At 59.4% G+C, this 19915-nt stretch overlaps 1 protein-coding gene and 1 long non-coding RNA gene across 9 annotated transcripts in view; one reads left to right on the top strand and one right to left on the bottom strand.

Moving 5' to 3' along the window:
- Positions 1 to 19915, bottom strand: part of FGD4 (FYVE, RhoGEF and PH domain containing 4) — a 216161-nt gene that overhangs the window by 121595 nt on the left and 74651 nt on the right. For 2 of the 8 annotated variants that reach the window (XR_009182135.1, XR_009182136.2), the window contains exon 1: positions 10044 to 10384. The exons of 3 other annotated variants lie outside the window; for them this stretch is intronic. Coding sequence is in view for 1 of the 5 variants with exons in the window: in XM_058283028.2 (XP_058139011.1) it covers positions 14518 to 14680 (163 nt within the window). In the remaining 4 variants the exon portion in view is untranslated. Of the gene's footprint in view, positions 1 to 9397; positions 9557 to 10043; positions 10474 to 14517; positions 14700 to 19915 lie in introns of those variants that run through there. 3 more of the 8 variants (XM_058283028.2, XM_058283030.2, XM_071210250.1) reach the window with 3 other exon arrangements.
- LOC139437097 (uncharacterized) lies at positions 14762 to 15828 on the top strand. Its single transcript, XR_011646691.1, has 2 exons — positions 14762 to 15156; positions 15537 to 15828. It is a non-coding gene; the product is annotated as an uncharacterized lncRNA (long non-coding RNA).

Genomic DNA, 19915 nt, shown 5'->3' with positions numbered 1-19915 from the left:
TGCCACCTCCCCACGCAGGTCAGGGGCCGTGCTCCCATTCCCCAGGAGGGCAGGTCAGGGGCCGTGCTCCCACCACCTCCTGGGCAGCAGGTCAGGGGCCGTGCTCCAACCACCTCCCCACACAGGTCAGGGGCCATGCTCCACCTCTCCGCGCAGGTCAGGGGCCGTGCTCCCACCACCCCGCGCAGGTCAGGGGTCGTGCTCCCACCACCTCCCAGGCGGCAGGTCAGGGGCCATGCTCCCACCTCCCCGCGCAGGTCAGGGGCCGTGCTCCACCTCCCCGTGCAGGTCAGGGGCCGTGCTCCCACCTCCACACACAGGTCAGGGGCCGTGCTCCCACCTCCCCACGCAGGTCAGGGGCCGTGCTCCAACTCCCCACGCAGGGCAGGGGCCGTGCTCCCACCACCTCCGGGGTGGCAGGTCAGGGGCCGTGCTCCCACCTCCCCGCGCAGGTCAGGGGCCGTGCTCCACCTCCCCGCGCAGGCAGGGGCCGTGCTCCCACCTCCCCGCGCAGGCAGGGGCCGTGCTCCCACCACCTCCGGGGTGGCAGGTCAGGGGCCATGCTCCCACCTCCCCGCGCAGGTCAGGGGCCGTGCTCCACCTCCCCACGCAGGTCAGGGGCCGTGCTCCACCTCCCCGCGCAGGCAGGGGCCGTGCTCCCACCTCCCCGCGCAGGCAGGGGCCGTGCTCCCACCTCCCCACGCAGGGCAGGGGCCGTGCTCCCACCACCTCCCGGGTGGCAGGTCAGGGGCTGTGCTCCACCTCCCCACGCAGGTCAGGGGCCGTGCTCCACCTCCCCGCGCAGGCAGGGGCCGTGCTCCCACCTCCCCACGCAGGGCAGGGGCTGTGCTCCCACCTCCCCACGCAGGTCAGGGGCCGTGCTCCACCTCCCCACGCAGGCAGGGGCCGTGCTCCCACCTCCCCACGCAGGGCAGGGGCCGTGCTCCCACCACCTCCCGGGTGGCAGGTCAGGGGCCATGCTCCACCTCCCCACGCAGGTCAGGGGCCGTGCTCCACCTCCCCACGCAGGCAGGGGCCGTGCTCCCACCTCCCCACGCAGGGCAGGGGCCGTGCTCCCACCACCTCCCGGGTGGCAGGTCAGGGGCCATGCTCCACCTCCCCACGCAGGGCAGGGGCCGTGCTCCCACCACCTCCGGGGTGGCAGGTCAGGGGCCGTGCTCCCACCTCCCCGCACAGGTCAGGGGCCGTGCTCCACCTCCCCGCGCAGGCAGGGGCCGTGCTCCCACCTCCCCGCGCAGGCAGGGGCCGTGCTCCCACCACCTCCGGGGTGGCAGGTCAGGGGCCATGCTCCCACCTCCCCGCGCAGGTCAGGGGCTGTGCTCCACCTCCCCACGCAGGTCAGGGGCCGTGCTCCACCTCCCCGCGCAGGCAGGGGCCGTGCTCCCACCTCCCCGCGCAGGCAGGGGCCGTGCTCCCACCTCCCCACGCAGGGCAGGGGCCGTGCTCCCACCACCTCCCGGGTGGCAGGTCAGGGGCTGTGCTCCACCTCCCCACGCAGGTCAGGGGCCGTGCTCCACCTCCCCGCGCAGGCAGGGGCCGTGCTCCCACCTCCCCACGCAGGGCAGGGGCTGTGCTCCCACCTCCCCACGCAGGTCAGGGGCCGTGCTCCACCTCCCCACGCAGGCAGGGGCCGTGCTCCCACCTCCCCACGCAGGGCAGGGGCCGTGCTCCCACCACCTCCCGGGTGGCAGGTCAGGGGCCATGCTCCACCTCCCCACGCAGGTCAGGGGCCGTGCTCCACCTCCCCATGCAGGCAGGGGCCGTGCTCCCACCTCCCCACGCAGGGCAGGGGCCGTGCTCCCACCTCCCCGCGGAGGTCAGGGGCCGTGCTCCACCTCCCCGCGCAGGTCAGGGGCCGTGCTCCCACCTCCCCACGCAGGGCAGGGGCCGTGCTCCCACCACCTCCCGGGTGGCAGGTCAGGGGCCATGCTCCACCTCCCCACGCAGGTCAGGGGCCGTGCTCCCACCACCTCCCCACGCAGGTCAGGGGCCGTGCTCCACCTCCCCATGCAGGCAGGGGCCGTGCTCCCACCTCCCCGCGCAGGTCAGGGGCCATGCTCCACCTCCCCGCGCAGGTCAGGGGCCATGCTCCACCTCCCCGCGCAGGTCAGGGGCCATGCTCCACCTCCCCGCGCAGGTCAGGGGCCGTGCTCCCACCTCCCCGCGCAGGGCAGGGGCCGTGCTCCCACCACCTCCCGGGTGGCAGGTCAGGGGCTGTGCTCCACCTCCCCACGCAGGTCAGGGGCCGTGCTCCACCTCCCCGCGCAGGCAGGGGCCGTGCTCCCACCTCCCCACGCAGGGCAGGGGCCGTGCTCCCACCTCCCCACGCAGGTCAGGGGCCGTGCTCCACCTCCCCACACAGGCAGGGGCCGTGCTCCCACCTCCCCACGCAGGGCAGGGGCCGTGCTCCCACCACCTCCCGGGTGGCAGGTCAGGGGCCGTGCTCCACCTCCCCACGCAGGTCAGGGGCCGTGCTCCACCTCCCCGCGCAGGTCAGGGGCCATGCTCCACCTCCCCACGCAGGTCAGGGGCCGTGCTCCCACCTCCCCGGGCAGGTCAGGGCGTGTGGCCAGTCCACAGGCAGAGCAGCGGGTCCAGCTCTGGAGGCCTGGGCCATGCCATCCCTTCGTTGTTTCCATACATCCCTCTTTTTCCTTAATTATAATGGGATTCTATTCCTTGCAACAAAAATGTTCTCTTAAAGACACTACATATTGCCAAATAGTTTTCCAAAATGTGAGCTCAATTTACACTGTCATCTGAGGGATACTGGTGCCAGTGCAGAATATAATAAAGAACATGTTTGCCAACACAACAAGCAGGAATATTTACTCTGTCAATCTCTTTGCTAGTCATAGGACACATTTTTCCCGTATTAGTCATTGGCATCCCTTTCTTTGAAGTATCTGTTGATGTCCTTTGACAGTTGTTAGCACCTAAGAACATCTTACTAATAAGCGGCACCTTACTAATCCCTCCACCTCCTGGGTCTCACATTTCTAACCCTCTGCTCCTGCGACAGGGCAGGTTCCTCCCGCGTCTGCTGAGGGGACGCGATGACCTGCCTGCAGAAGGCGGAGCGTAAAGCGGGGCGCCCGGGCTGAGGCCAGCGCGGAGGGGCGAACCCCAGCCTGGTTAAAACGGAACCTGGGGACAGCACGAATCCACGGCATCAATTTCCTCACGAGTCAAGGATAAATCCCCCTTATCCCACGTGTGTTAAGGATTAACTGAGATGACGAATGTACTTTGCAGCGTGACCTACAGAAAACCCTAAAACTGGCATTTATTGCAGTGAACATAGAGACGTCTCATCAGTGCACTGCAAACTGCTCAAGCTGAACGACAAATGTTTTGCAAATAAGGAAAACAGGCGTATGCGGGACGGCACCCACGCGGGACGGCCGAAGTCGTTCAGCAACTGGGCCCGCTGCTCGAGCGCCCTGCAGGGACGGGGAGGGGGACCTGCGACCCCCACCCACGCTTGGCCCCGAAGGAGGCCGCGCCCGGCCTCCCCCCACGGCCCCGAGCAGCAGGGCTGGCCCCAGCCCGGGAGAGAAGCGCCTTCCCCGCCGCGAGGCCTCCCGCGGCGTCAGGCCCGTCGCGCCACACGGGCTTCTCCTCACGCGCTTCTCCTCACGGGCTTCTCCTCATGGGCTTCTCCTCATGGGCTTCTCCTCATGGGCTTCTCCTCACGGGCTTCTCCTCATGGGCTTCTCCTCACGGGCTTCTCCTCATGGGCTTCTCCTCACGGGCTTCTCCTCATGGGCTTCTCCTCACGGGCTTCTCCTCACGCGCTTCTCCTCACGGGCTTCTCCTCATGGGCTTCTCCTCATGGGCTTCTCCTCACGGGCTTCTCCTCATGGGCTTCTCCTCACGGGCTTCTCCTCACGGGCTTCTCCTCACGTGCTCGCGTGAGCCGGTTCTAAGGACCAGGCCCGACGTCACTGGTGGGGGCCAGAGAAGAAGGAAAGCTGCCCCCGCGCGGAGAAGGCGAGGCCGAGGGACGGCGCGGCGCCCGGGGGCCGGCGCTCCGCCGCTGCCGCCAGCCTCTCCTCAGACTCGAAAACCGAAGCCGGGCCCCCGAGGCTGAAGGCCGAGCAGAGGCTCCAGCGTCCAGGCGTCGCTAGGCCGCCTCCAGGCCACGCCCCGCCCCGGGCCCCGCCCACGCCCCGCTCGGGCCACGCCCCGCCTCGGGCCACGCCCCCGCCCCGGGCCACGCCCCCGCCCCGGGCCACGCCCCCGCCCCGGGCCACGCCCCCGCCCCGGGCCACGCCCCCTGTCGACTAGGGCGCTGGGCCCCCGCCTGCCCCTACTCCCCGACCCCTGCCCGGCCGCTCTCGTCCCCCACTGCGCACCCTCCTCGCCATGCTCCGGCCACTGTGGGGGTGGATATTCTGGTGGTGCACACAGACTGCACGCCCCAGCCCGACACCCGCGAGGCTGCCACTAAACACGGGGAACTCGAGAGTTTGCAGAGTGAGTGAAAGTCGGGTGAGAAGGGAGGGGCACGAAGCCCCCTGCGAGGAGGCCACTGCGGCGGCCACGGCGACACCGGGCGTCCTTGGCTGCTGCCCCAAGCCATCGCGGTCGTCCGTGCCGCTAACTGCACTCAACACCACAGCAGGCCCACGAGTCCTGCAGGGGGGACGGACGAGGGGCCAGGGACTGGTCCTACAGGGGGGACGGGCGAGGGGCCAGGGACTGGTCCTGCAGGGGGGACGGGCGAGGGGCCAGGGACTGGTCCTGCAGGGGGGATGGGCGAGGGGCCAGGGACTGGTCCTGCAGGGGGGATGGGCGAGGGGCCAGGGACTGGTCCTGCAGGGGGGACGGGCCCAGGGGCCAGGGACTGGTCCTGCAGGGGGGACGGGCGAGGGGCCAGGGACTGGTCCTGCAGGGGGGCGGGCCCAGGGGCCAGGGACTGGTCCTGCAGGGGGGAAGGGCCGAGGTGGCCAGTCCTGCCTGGAGCTGCCCGCGGCATGCCAGGGGAGTGGCTGGGTTCCCACGTCCAGTACTGCCCACGGGGAGGAGGCAGTGGCACCTGCCGAGCACGTCTGGCCCGGCACAGGCGGGGGCCTTGCTGCATCCACTGCACACGCAGCCGCTGGGCCCTTGAGCCTCCCTTCTGTGCAGCGGCCCCACGAGCACTTCCTGAGCACCTCAAAGCTTGCTGCCCTAACTTCCCCCCCAGCGCGTCACTTCTGGGGGCAGTTATAATTTTGTGGGATAATCAGCTGTGAGTTTTCAACTGCATTCCTGCGGGCTTGGGGAAGCGGGGCCAGGCTCTCACACATGTGGCGTGCACCTGGCGAGGTGACACCTCCTTCGCTCCTGGGCAGCTGGGCAGGGGAACGGCCTGGGCATGCCTCGCTCCTCGCAGCGGGTGGCAGCGTGTGCAGCAGCCCTTTCACGGCAGACCTGGGACCGCTGAGTGCCTGGGGCGCTCCTGGAAGCCCACTCCATGGGCACATGGGCACCCAGGGGTGCACCTGGCACCCTCGCTGGCTGGGCAGCCCTGCCTCTTCCCTTCCCGGGGGGGAGCCGTTCTCACCACACGAGGCTGGAGAAGACGGGTGGCCAGCACTTCACAAACTCACTGCTCCCCAAAACTAGCTGTTCACTTGTTTTCCGGTACCCCTATCCCCACACCCCATGATGCGGTGCTATCAGGCAGCACCTGCTGTGCCCGCACGTATCCTCTACACCTGTGTCAGCACCCTGGGTGAACGCACACAGGGCCGGGTGAGGGCAAGGTTAACTCCAGGACAGCACCACGGCCGAGAATGGGCGCCTCCCAGGTGGGTGGTCCTGGGTGGACGGAGAGGAGGCTGGTCCACTTCTGAGCATTGCCCAGAGGAGGGTGCTGCCCGCGGGCAAGGGCAGGGCCCTGCTGCTCAGGCCGCCCCAACACGCACCTGCTCCGGGAGCCCAATCACCACGAACATGCTCCTGTCACTTTACTTTTCATATTGATGTGGCCACGGGAGAGAACACGCAGAGCAAAAAGAAGGAATATCGACTTGGTGTGACAGTTACATGTTGTTTTAAGTTTAGACATTTAATTTAACAAGAAATGTAGCCATTTCTCACAACTTCAACTGCTGATGGAATCATCTTTCAAAGCTGTTCTCCCAGGGGGAAATCCCATTTGGGGGGGGAGTTTAGGGCGATTCCCACTTGCTCCCCCAGGCAGGCCGCCCGCTGGAGTCACCCACACGTCTGCCTTCACAGACAACACTCAACATCAGCGGCATCTACGGCTCCCAGGGTTGGACCGTGGACAGGTAGCGTCATCTTTATGGGCTTCAGAGTCTTCTCTACCTTATGTGCATATATCTTGCCTAATCATTTCATTAATCTGGGTTCAGGACCAGAGAAACTGGTAAAAATAAAAAACACAGGAATTAAGCACATGAGGAGGAAGGAAAGGAGGAAGGAAATAGCTACTTACAGAGGAAGTCAATAAGTCAAAACATTTGTTACAAAAGAACAATTAGCTCCACAGAATGGAGGTTAGGTGTAAAACACAGAACTTTTCTAAGAATAAGGTATTGCTAGACGCCCTTGCCGACTCTAACAAGCTCCTCCTGGGGTAACGGTGGTCCCATCTGAAGAAGAGGGATGAACAGCACGCAAAGCTGCTCCCAGGATCAGCTGCAGCCTGCGCAGACCCCAGCACTGCCAACTCAGGGAGCGCAGCCTTTTTACTTTATAGACGCATGGGAACAGTCGTGAAAACAGAAGAGAGCTCAGAAAAAGCAGCTGCTGGTACTCAAATACATGGCACAAAATCGAGAAGCACCAACGAGCCATGGCTCCTGAGCTCACGCCATTCGTGTGCACACTTCGAAGGCTTTCCCTCCATGTTCCTTTACCCAACACAGCAATGCAAAATTTTATGGCTGCACAAAACTCATTCCAAGCATTTCTTGAAGATGGTTTTATGGAACGGTGGAAGATGTCAATTTTCAGTACGTAAGTTTTTTAAAAGTCGTTAGAAATACGAACAATGTCGACACCAAGGACATGGGAACACAGCAGCATTAGCAGGTTGTCCTCTAAGTCCCATGCCCAATACTCCATCATCCACAATGGTCAAAACTAACTTCGAAAATGGACTAGAAATCCACACCTCAAACGTACAGACAGAAAGGTTTTACTCAATTAAGGAATTGGACTGAGTGTGTCAATAAAACCTAGGAAGGGAAACCTAAGAGCTTGATGGCTCTTTCTCCGCTTTGTCTGTGTGTGACTAACTCAGGTCAGGCAGGTCCCAGCGCCTGGGGTGGGAGGGAGACAGAGAAGGACCTGAGGCTGCTGGCCAGCGGCGGGCTGACCTGCCGTCCACGCAGACCGTCCCGGATTTGAGTCACTCCAAGCACTTTATTCGGAGTTTTATTTTTGTCTTCTATATAATGCTTTTGTAAGAAGAAACAACTCTGCTATGTGGTTAATTTTACCTATGTTCAAATGCAAACATAACTTGTCGATGGTAAAATCTGATGCTGTATTAAAGGATCGGCAGGCATCAAGCATTTGAAAGGCTGGAAGAAGGCTCAGAAATCCCTGTACGCAGTCACCTGACCCCACTCCTCACCCCCACTTCACAGACGAGGGAGGTGAGACCCCGAAAGCAATGGAAGACCTAAGAATTCGGTTCATCCTGAATCTGCCACAACAGCTGGGGACGTGGGTGGACATGCCCACTGGCGTTGCAGGGGATGGAAACGGGGCCAGAAGCACGGTCCGGGGACCATGGGCCCTTGCCTGGAGGGGACGCAGGCTCCGCGACCACGCCTGCAGGCCACTGCTCTCCTCCCTTTCCAGAGAAGGGCCCTTCAGGCACAAGCTTTCCTTCAGTAGTTGATGTGATGATTTTTTCAATAGTTCTAAATACCTCGTAGTTATCACTTTGAAAAGTCGGTGGAGGAACACATGAATAAATATGCTTACTAGTGAAAATATAATAGGCGACTGGGTGCCATACCCATGGAACGGTGGGATAATGTGACTGGGGGGGCAGTACAAGGGGGAATGGGAATTTTCCTTTTGGAGTAGTGAAAACGTTCTAAAATTTAGCTGATGACAGCACTACTCTGATAAAAATGAGAGCCATGGAGCGTCCACTTGGAATGGACTGTGTGGAGCACGGGGCCGGGTAACACAGAAGCCGGTGTGGAAGGCGGGCTGTGGTTCACAGGACAAAGAGGAGAGCGTTCTCTCACGAACTATAACAAATGTATAATACTAGCACAGGGTGCTGATGATTGGGTGGGTTGGGGGAAATACACCAAATGAAGATATGGGCGATAGTAATATCTTGACGATGCTCTTTCGTAGCTTATAACAAATGTCGCACAATATCAAGGTGGTGGTGGTGGAGAGATGTATGGGAGCTCTGTATGATGATGTGCGTGTTTGTTTTGTAATTCACAACTTTTACTATACACTTAGTGTTTATGCATGCTCATGCATGAATGATATACTTCAATAAAACTGTATTTAAAAATATAGAACTTTAACTCAGCAGTCATAACACATATTAAGCAAATTCGCAAATACCAGAGAAGCTGAGACTTGTGCAGATTTATCCAAGCCACGGCGATGGCCTGGTGGGCACGTCCCAGGCTCACGGCGCCACCCCTTCATGCCCCTTTCCTCACAGGCGTGTCCAGGTTTCTAAGGTGCAAGGTAAGTAAAACACTACAAACACCTGAACAGCCTCATGTCTCCCCAAACCTTGTACTGCTTATGAAAGAATGATTTTTATGGGTGAAAATTCCATCCCAATAATGTAAAATTAGCTTAAATTTTTTAACCAATGATGCTAAGAGCATTTTTAGGCAGACGTGTCTATTACTATTGAGGAAAAGGATTCTTCTTAGACTAGTGTATACCTCAATTAATTCTGCATATTGAACAAAAACTTAAAAGTACAAAAGAAGGTCAGAATTTCAAAGTCAACTGAAATTAATACCAAGGAACCACAAGGCGCCGTCAGGCCTAAAACCCTGTTCCTGAAGGAGGAGCACGAGTCCTCGACCAACACAAGGTTTTACATGACCATTAAAAAGCCAGGGCCTGGTGGTGGCGGCCTTTCCAGCTGTCGGGCCAGGGGCCCACGGACATGCTGTCCACAGGGCAGCGCAGCACGGCGAGGGGCCACTGCCTAGCCAGCCTGCCCCGGCTTCCCTGGAGCGACGAAAAGGGCAGACCCAGGGCACCGGCTCCACGGACAGAAAACTTACACAAAGGAAGGGCCGGTAGAGACAGCATGCTTTGTTTCTCACTTTTATATTCTAGGGCACAATTTTGGGGAAGGAGACACAATACGGCTTTACAAAGGACATAGATGTCTCTTGTTCGAGCTACCAACCTCTTAACCGCACAGAAAAATGTCATTCGTCCATCTGCTGGGACCCACGTCTCCCGCTGCTGCCACGACACGCGGCACACATTTTAAGGGGCTGTCGAACCAGGAAAACAAAGGAAGCCTTGACACAGGGCGAGCCTCCTAGCCCCCGCCCGCAGCCGCCGCGTGCCCGCCGGTGAAGCCCTGTCACTCGTTTCCACATGCTCAGGCCCTTGGAACTTGGGCAAAAGCATTGCAAAATGAAACTGCACAATCGTCACATTTCAAAACAGGGCGAGCGGGGCTGGGCAGTCATGTGGGCCGGAAGAGACACTGATTAAACCCAACCTACAAATGTCCCCGACCTCAGGCTCCACATACGAGCAGAACACGTTGTGGCCACGGGCGTTTCAGAGAGAATGCTGGCAACTCGCATGCTGGGAAACCTCGGAAAATGACTGTTTGCTGCCACTTTCAGGGCTCTTAAAACAATTTCACAGGTACCCCCATAAACAGACCCAACGCGCTTTCTTCCCTTTCCCCACGAGAGCACGCAAGGGCGGGGTGTGCCAGGACGGCCAGGTCAGCTGGCACAGGTGTCCCCACCAGGGCAGCTCCGGGGGAGACAGGGCGCTGCCGCCAGCAGCACTGGCCCGCCTCGGCCACTCACCTGGGAAGGCTGGGCCGGCTCCTCTGGTCGGATGCGGCAGGCGCTGCAGCAAGAGCCCCTCCGTGGGCTGCCGGCGGCCACAGCTGCCCCCCAGCCGCCCGCCGCCCAGCCGCTCCTGCTTTCCTCAGTCCAGCCCAGCAGGAGAATCACATTCCAGCGGGGAGGGAACAGATGGCGGATTCCATGGCAACCAGCCCTGCGAAGGCGATTGGCAGGAGCATGACTCCTGCTCGCCGCAACAATCAGCGCTTTGTGCCCGGCCTTGGGCGCCCCAGGAAGGCGGCACCGCCGGCACGGGCAGGGCTGGCCGGCAGGTGTCGGCCCACGCGGGCTCTCCGGCGATTCAGCCCTGGCCAAACAAAGTCCCGGCGCTGCTGATAGTGCAGGCGGCCACCCAGGGAGAAAGGTCACCCAGGCCTCGCGCGGACACAGCAGGCCTAGAAGTTACCTTGAAAATTCAAGATAAATCTAAGCCGTATCAGCAGGTCATTTTCTGACTCGTAATTCACGCTACAAGTGAAACTTGATTATATATTTATCTATAAATATTTTAAATATTCGAAAATGAAAAAAATCTTACTTTGAAAAAAAATTATGCTTTCAAAAGCAATTGTTTTATAAATGTAAATTTAAAAAACTTGTATAAATTCATTTTTAATGGTTTACAAATAATTTCTAGGGGAACCTGAATTCTTTTCATTTAGAGCCTTACCCAATTACAGGATTGAAATCTTGTTCTTTTATACCCTGTATTACATTTAATGTCTTTCTGCGCGTGAAGGTTAAATGCTGACTCAGCAGAAAAACAGCTGCCCCCATCCCCACTGCTCAAAGGAATTAGAGAATAAGACTTTGCAAGAGCAAAATGGCTGAAAGCCAAATCTATCACACCCAAGCCAACATCAGAGGTGATCCACATTCTAAGACATGTAAATTGTAAGTACTTGAAAAACCCATCCAAGATAAGCAGAGCCGGGAAATAAATGATCAGAATAAGCTCCCCCTCCCCCAAATAAAACTAAACCGACTAGAATTTGAGTATGACTTGCCCCCTTACACGATAGTCTTTCCTCTAAAATTTAGGAGTTTTTGTCTTGGCAGTAAGACAAGAAACAAAAATGAGACACAATGACAAATCTTGAAGAGAAGGGACAAAATAATTAATTGCAAACGATAGGATTCTATTCTTAGAAATACCAAGGAATCAAGTAGGGTGGTAGTTATAGCACCAGAAATTCAGTGAAGTGGCCAAATATAAAATAGATCACTCTAATTCCTTTATAAGAAAAAACCTATCAGAATAACAATGACATTAGGTTTACTAGCAATGGCAACAAAAAGCATAGAAAACCTGGAAATAGTATTATTAAGAAATGTGTAAACTATGTAGGGAAAAAGAACTTTTATTGGGAGAAATAGAGGAAATAATGGAGAGATGTAATGTGTGGCCCAGATGAAAACATCAATTTTAAAGATGCCAAGTCTCCCCAATTTGCTACAAACACTTTTGTAAAAGTTCCAACATACAAAAAAATTTAACAAAGTGACTCTGAAGTTTGTGTGTATAAAATAAATTTTTAAAAACTTCCAAAGAAAGGTTTATATGAGAGGAGTAATAATTGGAAAATTACCAAGTTTTTAAACCTATTATGTTGACATTTCACAAATGTACAACTCCAGGACAAACCTCTTTCCCCGAATTCCAGACTCCTCCATCTGTCCCCCTGGAGGTTTTCTTAGCACCTCAAACGTGACGTTTTCTCCCCAAATGTGAGCCTGTCCTCATTCTGGGAATGGCCCTCCTGGGTGCCTCTGGGCAGGTGCCACGGCTCTTCTCACGTGCTGCCAGCTCCCCCCCGCTTCCTCCTGGCCGGGCGCCCCTCACCTGATTTCTCAGTAACTTCCTGGTGGACTCCCATCCCGCCCGCTGCCCGCAGCGCCCAGCACACAGGCCACTTCTCAGAGCAGCCCTTCCACGCACAGAGCACCACGCCCACCCGGACGTGGCTAGGAGGCCATAGCAGCCTCCTGCCCCAACGCACGGGCTCAACTCCTCCAGCCCCTCCAGCTGCGCCCGACCCCGCCTCGCGGAGCCTTTGGGTGGAGGCTCAGGGGCCTCCGTGGCCCCTCACCGTCCCACCTGAAAGGGTTTCCGGCCCACCCTCCCTGCGCCCCTTCCAGTTTCACCTTCCTCTACTACACGTGCTGAACTGCACAGTCTGCTTATTTGCTCAATGAATGTATCAAGGGGTGTGCTGCCCCACTGGAAAGGCAGGGGCTGTCGGTTCTACACCACGCTCCCGGGAGGCGTGCCCGGCACTCGCCAGCCACTCGCCTACAAGTGAGCGAACAGGGATAAAACACTGACCTGCGCAGAGGCAGCTAACGCACGTTAAACATCGCACACGCACAGAAGGAACAGACACAATGAAAGCACTGGGCTGTAACATAATAATCAGTTTAGCATCTGAACTCAGCCCAAACACCAACGTAAAAACTCCATATTAAAATGTGTAAACTTTTAAAAAAATTAAAGCATAGAAAAACCAAAGGAAAACCTTGGGAGTAGAGAATATTTTTAAAACTGTAATTTTATATATTCAACTACATAAACTTTAAACTTTTGTGTCCAAAATAAAATGAAAACAGAAAAAGACAAGTATTTACCCTAATCAAAAAGATAAACATAACCGTACTATAAAAACAATGTTCTAACAGATAATTTGAACACTAAAACAAAGAACAACCAGCGAAGTAATATATAGGAAAAATTTTTATTTCACTGGTAACCAAAAATCACAAATTAATACAAAATTAAGATATCCTTTCTGGCTATTAGTCTGATAAGAGCTTTCATCATTTTATAAGGAATGTATTTTATGTAAGAAAAAACATTTTTACGTGTAGAATGCAATGTATATTTATTAATATAAGCTGCACTGTAAATAAATGATATAATTGGCATGAAATTGTACTTAATTAAGGCAAATCTTACTGTAATAAAATCATAGGCCTGTTAAAGGAGTAGTTTTATCGAGTAAAGCGTAACACTGGGAAAGGTGTGTGAAGGGAGCGCGGTGCAGCGCCGCGGCTGACGGCGCCCGGTGCTCGTTCTTGGGGCCACCACCACCACCGCCTGCCGCTTCTTCGGGCATCTGCCCACTCTGGGCGCTGCATGTGGGTCAGAACCGCCGTGGGCACCTGCTCCTCAGGTGGGCCGGAGGGCGAGGGGGGGCCGGCCAGCAGGAAGGACGCGCGGCCCGGCCCTCGGCGGCCGCCCTGGGCTCCTCCCCGGCCTCGGTGCCGCTGCTCGGGGAGGCCTTCTCTGCGCCTCTGCCCTCGGGTGGATCTGACCCTGTGTCCTCCGCGCTCAGGGATCTGGACAGTGCAGGGCTCGCCAGAGGCCGCGTGCGCTGTGCCTCCACTGCCCGCGCGGGCTCCAGGCCGAGCGTGGCAGCCCCACGGCTGAGCAAAGGCCGTGTACGCGTGAGCTCGTGCAATTCCACTGGATGACCTAAACCTGGGTGTGCGTGAAGAGCCTGCTGCGGTTTTTTATTCTAGTGCAAGTGTAAAGGCAACTGAATAGACAATGGTTATGCAAATAACAACACTACAACTTGATAAAAGAGCATGCGGTTATTTAAAATGTGGTCACGAAACTCTGTGACAAAGGTAATGTTACTAATAGCAGGTCCCACTGCCGGAGCTCCTGGCGTGCTGGCCCTCTAACTGCACGTTGTAACTATCTCTCTGCCCTTACAGCAATGGTGAAGGAGATACCATCAGCCTCATTTTTTAGTGGGAATTGACCCTCAGAGGCTAAGCCTTGGTCGCGGTCTCAGTGCCGAGCCTGGAACTTCTGAGACCACCGCGGGGTCTAACTCGCAGGCCGCACCACCTCCGGGATGAGGGCAGCAGAACACAAACGTACACTCACTCAGGAACACACCACCTTCTCGCCCATAGGAAAAGAGGAGATGCTGAAGGCCACGGAGGCAGAGGCTCAGAGTTCCAAGAGGGTCCTAAGGAGAGAGGCCGAGGACACTCTACTGTCCTCTGCTCTCCAAAATGTTTAATGCTGTAAGTCATAATCCTCTAAAACTAAGGCGCACTCCTCCGACACACAATATGTTTTTTAACTTTCACTTTATCATTCTTGGTAGATCTATTAACTAAAGAGACACAATTAAAAATAAAAAGAACGGGCCCACGGTTTCTAGACTGACTCTGGAATCTCGGAAAGGGAAGGAAAGGCGGTGTACCTGGCTCCCCCAGCACCTGCAGGCAGACCAGGGCGGCGGGGGGGGGGGTGAGCCCGGCCCCGCCAGCCCCCTCCAGTGCCGCACGGCCGGGGCGGCAAGCGTCCGCCAGCTCAGTGAGCGGGCCTGGGGTCTGCTCCCACCCTGCCCTGCGGAGGGCGTCCAGTTTCATTTACCCTTACTCCTCTCCCCTTTTCCTGGGTAAGGAAACTTACCGCGAGGACACTCTAAGCCGAGGCCAAGCTTCTCAGGTCGCAGGACCCTCGGGAGCTCAGGAACTTGTACGCGGTGTTCCAGGCCCAGAAGTCCCAAGTGGTCCAGATTTAAATAGCCACGTACAAAAGCTTCTGTACTCTTGGTTGAACCACTTAGCACCATCTGAACACATAAAACACAACACTGCAAGGAAAGCTGATATTTCGTCCTTAAGCCAGCTCTGCTCTTAGGGGATGAGCGCCCGTGGGCCCAGGCACGCGTCCAGCTCTAGGTCCACACTGCACGTCCTGTCCCACTGTTTTCACCAGGTACTTGCTTTCTATCAGTCACAGCAGCGGCCAAGCCCTCGGCTTTGCGACATTATGACGCCATCAAGGGAGCAGCACAGTCTCCCATTACAACCGGACTACCGGGGGCGAGCAGTTTGCACAGTGTCTGACAGATGTCGCCCGTGTCCCAGGAAAGTTTCAAACAGCCTGTGGGTGACGCCCTGTGGCTCGGGACACTTGGCCCTGGGCTGGGGAGGGTGGAAGTCCCCGGGACAACAGCCCGCTTGGACGTGAAGACGGCGTCCTGGCCCGGGCCCTCGGCCAGGCAAGGACCCACCTTCGCGCACCCCAGGCCTCTTCAGCTCTAAGGTGAGAGCAGAGCGGGTGGAGGAGGGTCCTTCTCGTTCGTGCTGGGTTGAGAGCAGGGCAGAAAGGACGCGGCCGCAGGACGAGGAGAGGCCGAGCTGGTGGTTCTCCTGCAGGAAGCGGCACACGAGGTACTGTGGGCACAGCCTTTAGTCGTGGCACAATCGGAATGTGTTACCGGGGCGCCGCTGAGAGGGCAGCTGTGCCCGCACACGAGACACGGGCTGGGCCTGCAACGACACCCACGGCAGGCTCCTGCCCCCCTGGACTTTGCCCCGTGGCCTGGGATCGACCCGGGACCACGTACGCGGGTGGGACGCTGGTGCTCAGCCAGAGCCACAGTCGCTCCACCAGCTGGTTTTTGTTGCTTGTCTCTGCTTCAGGAGGCACTGGGGCTGGGGGCTGAACCCGGGACCCCGTCCTTGGGAAGCAGGCGCTGAGCTGCTGAGCCGCAGCCGCTCCCCACGGCTTCTGTGCTGGATGAGCGGCCCCTGGTCCGGGTGCAGCGGCTGCAGCAGTGCTGTACCTCCCTGACATCGCGGGAGCATGAAGAGCACCGGGCAACGCACACGAGCTACCCCGTCACCGATGCTGACACACAAAACACAGCCTCCACAGAGGCGACACTTCCTTATTTTCGGTGTTACTAAAAATTATATATTTTTTTGGTCAAAATTCTTTATAATTGTGCTTTTATTTGGCTGTTTTTTCCCCATCTGACAGATTTATAAAGACAATCTGGGACAAAAATATATTTGCAGGATATGGAGTACTTTATAAGCAAAAGAAAATGCATTGAAAGAGTTGGAGTTTCTCTGCGCAGTTTGCACGGGGTAAGGTGGTGGAGTCAAGGACCAAGCCTTGACGGGAGCTGTGAAAGCCTCCCTCTCTCTCCGACGCGCAGGCACTGCAGGGACGCGCTCGCGTGTCCAGGGACCTGCCCGGGACCACGCGCAGACACGAAAGGAAAGCAAGGGCTGCGGAGGCCCGCCACGCTGGGGGCCGGTTCTCAGGATCCCACCCGGGCCCACCAACATGCCACCGACCTGCCACGGACGCTTTCTATTAAAATCAGAGCATCCCACGATCAGCCCGTGAGGGCTGTGGGATCTTGTTCCTGAAACAAGGAAGCTAACGCGCGTCCGCGCCGCAGCCCGCTGCCTTCCACGTGCTTCTCGTCCACGTTTTCTCAAGAGGTGACGCGCCCAGTGATGAAGTGTGGGCACATGTTTATGTTAAACACTGTGGAAAGGGCTAACAATAAAGAATATCCTGTAAACAAGATCTGCTTCCCCACAAGCAAAGGCACCCCTTGTCCACGTCTCTGGAGTTGTTAACATATCTGAGAAAAGCCTTTTCCTTTTGGCCGGGGGCAGAGAACGCAAACAGAATAAAACAGCATCTTACACGCACAGGTACCTGGCACAGATGTGTCCACAAAACCACCAAAGCAGATCCTGGGGAGGGGGTGGCACGGAGCTTGGGCGCCTGCTCCCCACACACGAGGACCCGCTGATCCGCAGCACCTCCTCAACAAAAACACGTAACGAGCAAACAGAAAAACCAACTTGGGGAAGCCGATGCTCAACACTGAGCCACATCAGCTTCCCACTGCGAGGTCCCGGGTTCAGTCCTCGACCCCGGTACCTCGAAGGAAAAAACAACAACGAACCACCAAGAACCTTGCGTTCCAGGTTTTAAGGATGAAGATCAGACCAGAGTGAGGATTACCACAGTCCAGGCTGTGTGCTCACAAAACCCGATGCTGAAGAGTTAATCCTCACAGCTCAAAAACATCCTGAAGGACAACCCACGCAAACAACCACAGCTTTAATTAAAGTTACACGAAAGCTCTTCGGCCTGCGTTCTCTGCGAGGAGAAGAGACCGGCAGGAGGCTGCTGACACTGGAATCCTTACTTTGCTGTGGCCACTCTGGCCCCGCTCGGTCCACCCTCTCTAGCTGCGTGGACCCAAGTCCAAACTCCAGGAAGAGGGAAGCACTAAGAGAGAAGCCTGCAGCGCAGCGCAGGCCCGCGTCCAGGGCTGGGCACCTGAGGACAGGGGCGCGCCCGAGGGGCTCCCGCCGGTGAACTGGCTCCTGCCTCCGGGTGGCCTCTGGGTGGCCTTGGTGAGGGGGCTGAGGGACGCGGGACGCAGCGCAGACTTGGCTTCAAGTACTCGGGGTGGCTCCCGAGTGGACCCTGACCTTCGGGGCCCACAGAACAGATGTGGTGCCACCGAGAGCGCACGGTGGAAACTGCAGGACACCTGGGAAGGTGTGAGGCCCTGGGCAGTTTAGGACGCGAGGGGCTGTTCCTCTGAGCCAGCGGCACCGCCCTGCCTCCCAGCGAATCCCCGCGCCCCCTCCTCTCGCCCACGGCCTCGCAGGCCCCGCTCTGTGGCGTAGCCGTCCTGGGGTCGCCCTCCCGGCCCACAGCACCCGCGGCTCCTCCCGCACGCCGGCCGCCAGCCTCAAGGCCGCTCTCTCCCACCACTCCCTTTCCACTTCCCTGTTCACCCCGGCTCCCCTCCGGCTTCCTCACCTGGCTGGAGTCCGCCCAGAAGACCAACCAACGTCCTTAAAAACAGACCCCCGCGCACAGAGCTGCTCAGACACCCCGCCACGCAGGGTCACACAGGAGGTGCCCACCACGGCGCCCTCCTGGCCAGCGGAGCTCCCCTCTGCAGGGCGCCGCCGCCGCGCGGTCAGGGGTGGCCGGCCGTCGCTCGCCCTGGCCAGTCGCACAGCACAGGTATGACGCTCCGCCCTGCCAGGCGCCTCCGCCCAGGCCTGGGCCAGCAGGCCCCTCTGCCTGGCTCCCTCTGGCCGCAGAGCCCCTCCCCTCAGGCCTGTACGTGCATGCCCCCCCCCGGACCCCGCCTGCCCCCCGCCTGGATCCCACACCACCCCTGCCTTCCGCCCCCACGGCCTTCTCTGCCCGAAGCTGTAGCCCCTGCTTGCACACTGAGCGCGCTGCCCTCACGCGCCTTCTCCTGACCCCTTGCCTGCGACGTCGCCCGGGAGGCCTGGCCTCTGTCTGGGCACCAGGCCCTCCCGAGGACACCGACCCCCACATGCCTTCTGGGCGAAAACCAGCCACAGCGAGGCCACCTGGGTGAATGGCCTTGTTGCTCTTTTAGCCCTCGTTGCACGCCTCCCCGTTCTCGGCCCTCCTGCAGGGAGGCTGGACAGGACTGTGCAGCAGCCAAGGCCAGATGCGCACAGCCTGGCTGCGCCCCAGCGTCCCAGGCCCAGGCCTGCCAGGCCTGCCCAGGAGCCCACATCCAGAGCCCACGTCCAGGAGCCCACAGCCGGAGCCCACACCCAGGAACCCACGCCCAGAGCCCACGCAGAGGAGCCCACGCCCGGAGCCCACGCCAAGGAGCCCACACCAAGGAGCCCACACCCAGGAGTCCACGCCAAGGAGCCCACGCCCGGAGCCCATGCCCGGAACCCACGCCCAGAGCCCACGCCCAGGAACCCACGCCGAGGAGCCCACGCCGAGGAGCCCACGCCCGGAGCCCACGCCCAGGAGCCCACGCCCAGGAGCCCACGCCCGGAGCCCACGCCAAGGAGCCCACGCCCGGAGCCCACACCAAGGAGCCCACGCCCGGAGCCCACGCCAAGGAGCCCATGCCCAGAGCCCACACCAAGGAGCCCACGCCCGGAGCCCACGCCCAGGAGGCCACACCAAGGAACCCACGCCCGGAGCCCACGCCCAGGAGCCCACGCCCAGGAGCCCACGCCCAGGAGCCCATGCCCGGAGCCCACGCCCAGAGCCCACACCAAGGAGCCCATGCCCAGAGCCCACGCCAAGGAGCCCACGCCCGGAGCCCACGCCCGGAGCCCACACCAAGGAGCCCACGCCCGGAGCCCACGCCAAGGAGCCCACGCCAAGGAGCCCATGCCCAGGAGGCCACACCAAGGAGCCCACGCCCAGAGCCCACGCCCAGGTCTCCACACCGAGGAGCCCACGCCGAGGAGCCCACGCCCGGAGCCCACGCCGAGGAGCCCACGCCCGGAGCCCACGCCCAGAGCCCACGCCAAGGAGCCCACGCCAAAGAACCCATGCCTGGGGCCCACGCCAAGGAGCCCACGCCCGGGGCCCACGCCCAGGAGGCCACGCCCAGGAGCCCACGCCCAGAGCCCACGCCCCGAGCCCACGCCCGGAGCCCATGCCCGGAGCCCAAGCCCAGAGCCCACGCCCAGGACTCCACACCAAGGAGCCCATGCCCAGGAGCCCACGCCCGGAGCCCACGCCCGGAGCCCACGCCCGGAGCCCACACCAAGGAGCCCACGCCCAGAGCCCACACCAAGGAGCCCACACCAAGGAGCCCACGCCCAGAGCCCACACCAAGGAGCCCACACCAAGGAGCCCACACCAAGGAGCCCACGCCCGGAGCCCACGCCCAGGACTCCACACCGAGGAGCCCACGCCGAGGAGCCCACGCCCGGAGCCCACGCCGAGGAGCCCACGCCCAGAGCCCACGCCCAGAGCCCACACCGAGGAGCCCACGCCGAGGAGCCCACGCCCAGGAGCCCATGCCCGGAGCCCACGCCCGGAGCCCACGCCCAGAGCCCACACCAAGGAGCCCACGCCCGGAGCCCACACCCAGGAGGCCACACCAAGGAGCCCACGCCCAGAGCCCACGCCCGGAGCCCACACCGAGGAGCCCACGCCGAGGAGCCCACGCCCGGAGCCCATGCCCAGGAGGCCACACCAAGGAGCCCACGCCCAGAGCCCACGCCCGGAGCCCACG

The sequence above is a fragment of the Dasypus novemcinctus genome, chromosome 20 (genome assembly GCF_030445035.2).
Source record: "Dasypus novemcinctus isolate mDasNov1 chromosome 20, mDasNov1.1.hap2, whole genome shotgun sequence".
NCBI classification, from domain to species: Eukaryota; Metazoa; Chordata; class Mammalia; order Cingulata; family Dasypodidae; genus Dasypus; species Dasypus novemcinctus.
The sequence above is the reverse complement of the archived record's forward strand: the minus strand, read 5'-3'. Positions and strand labels throughout refer to the sequence as shown.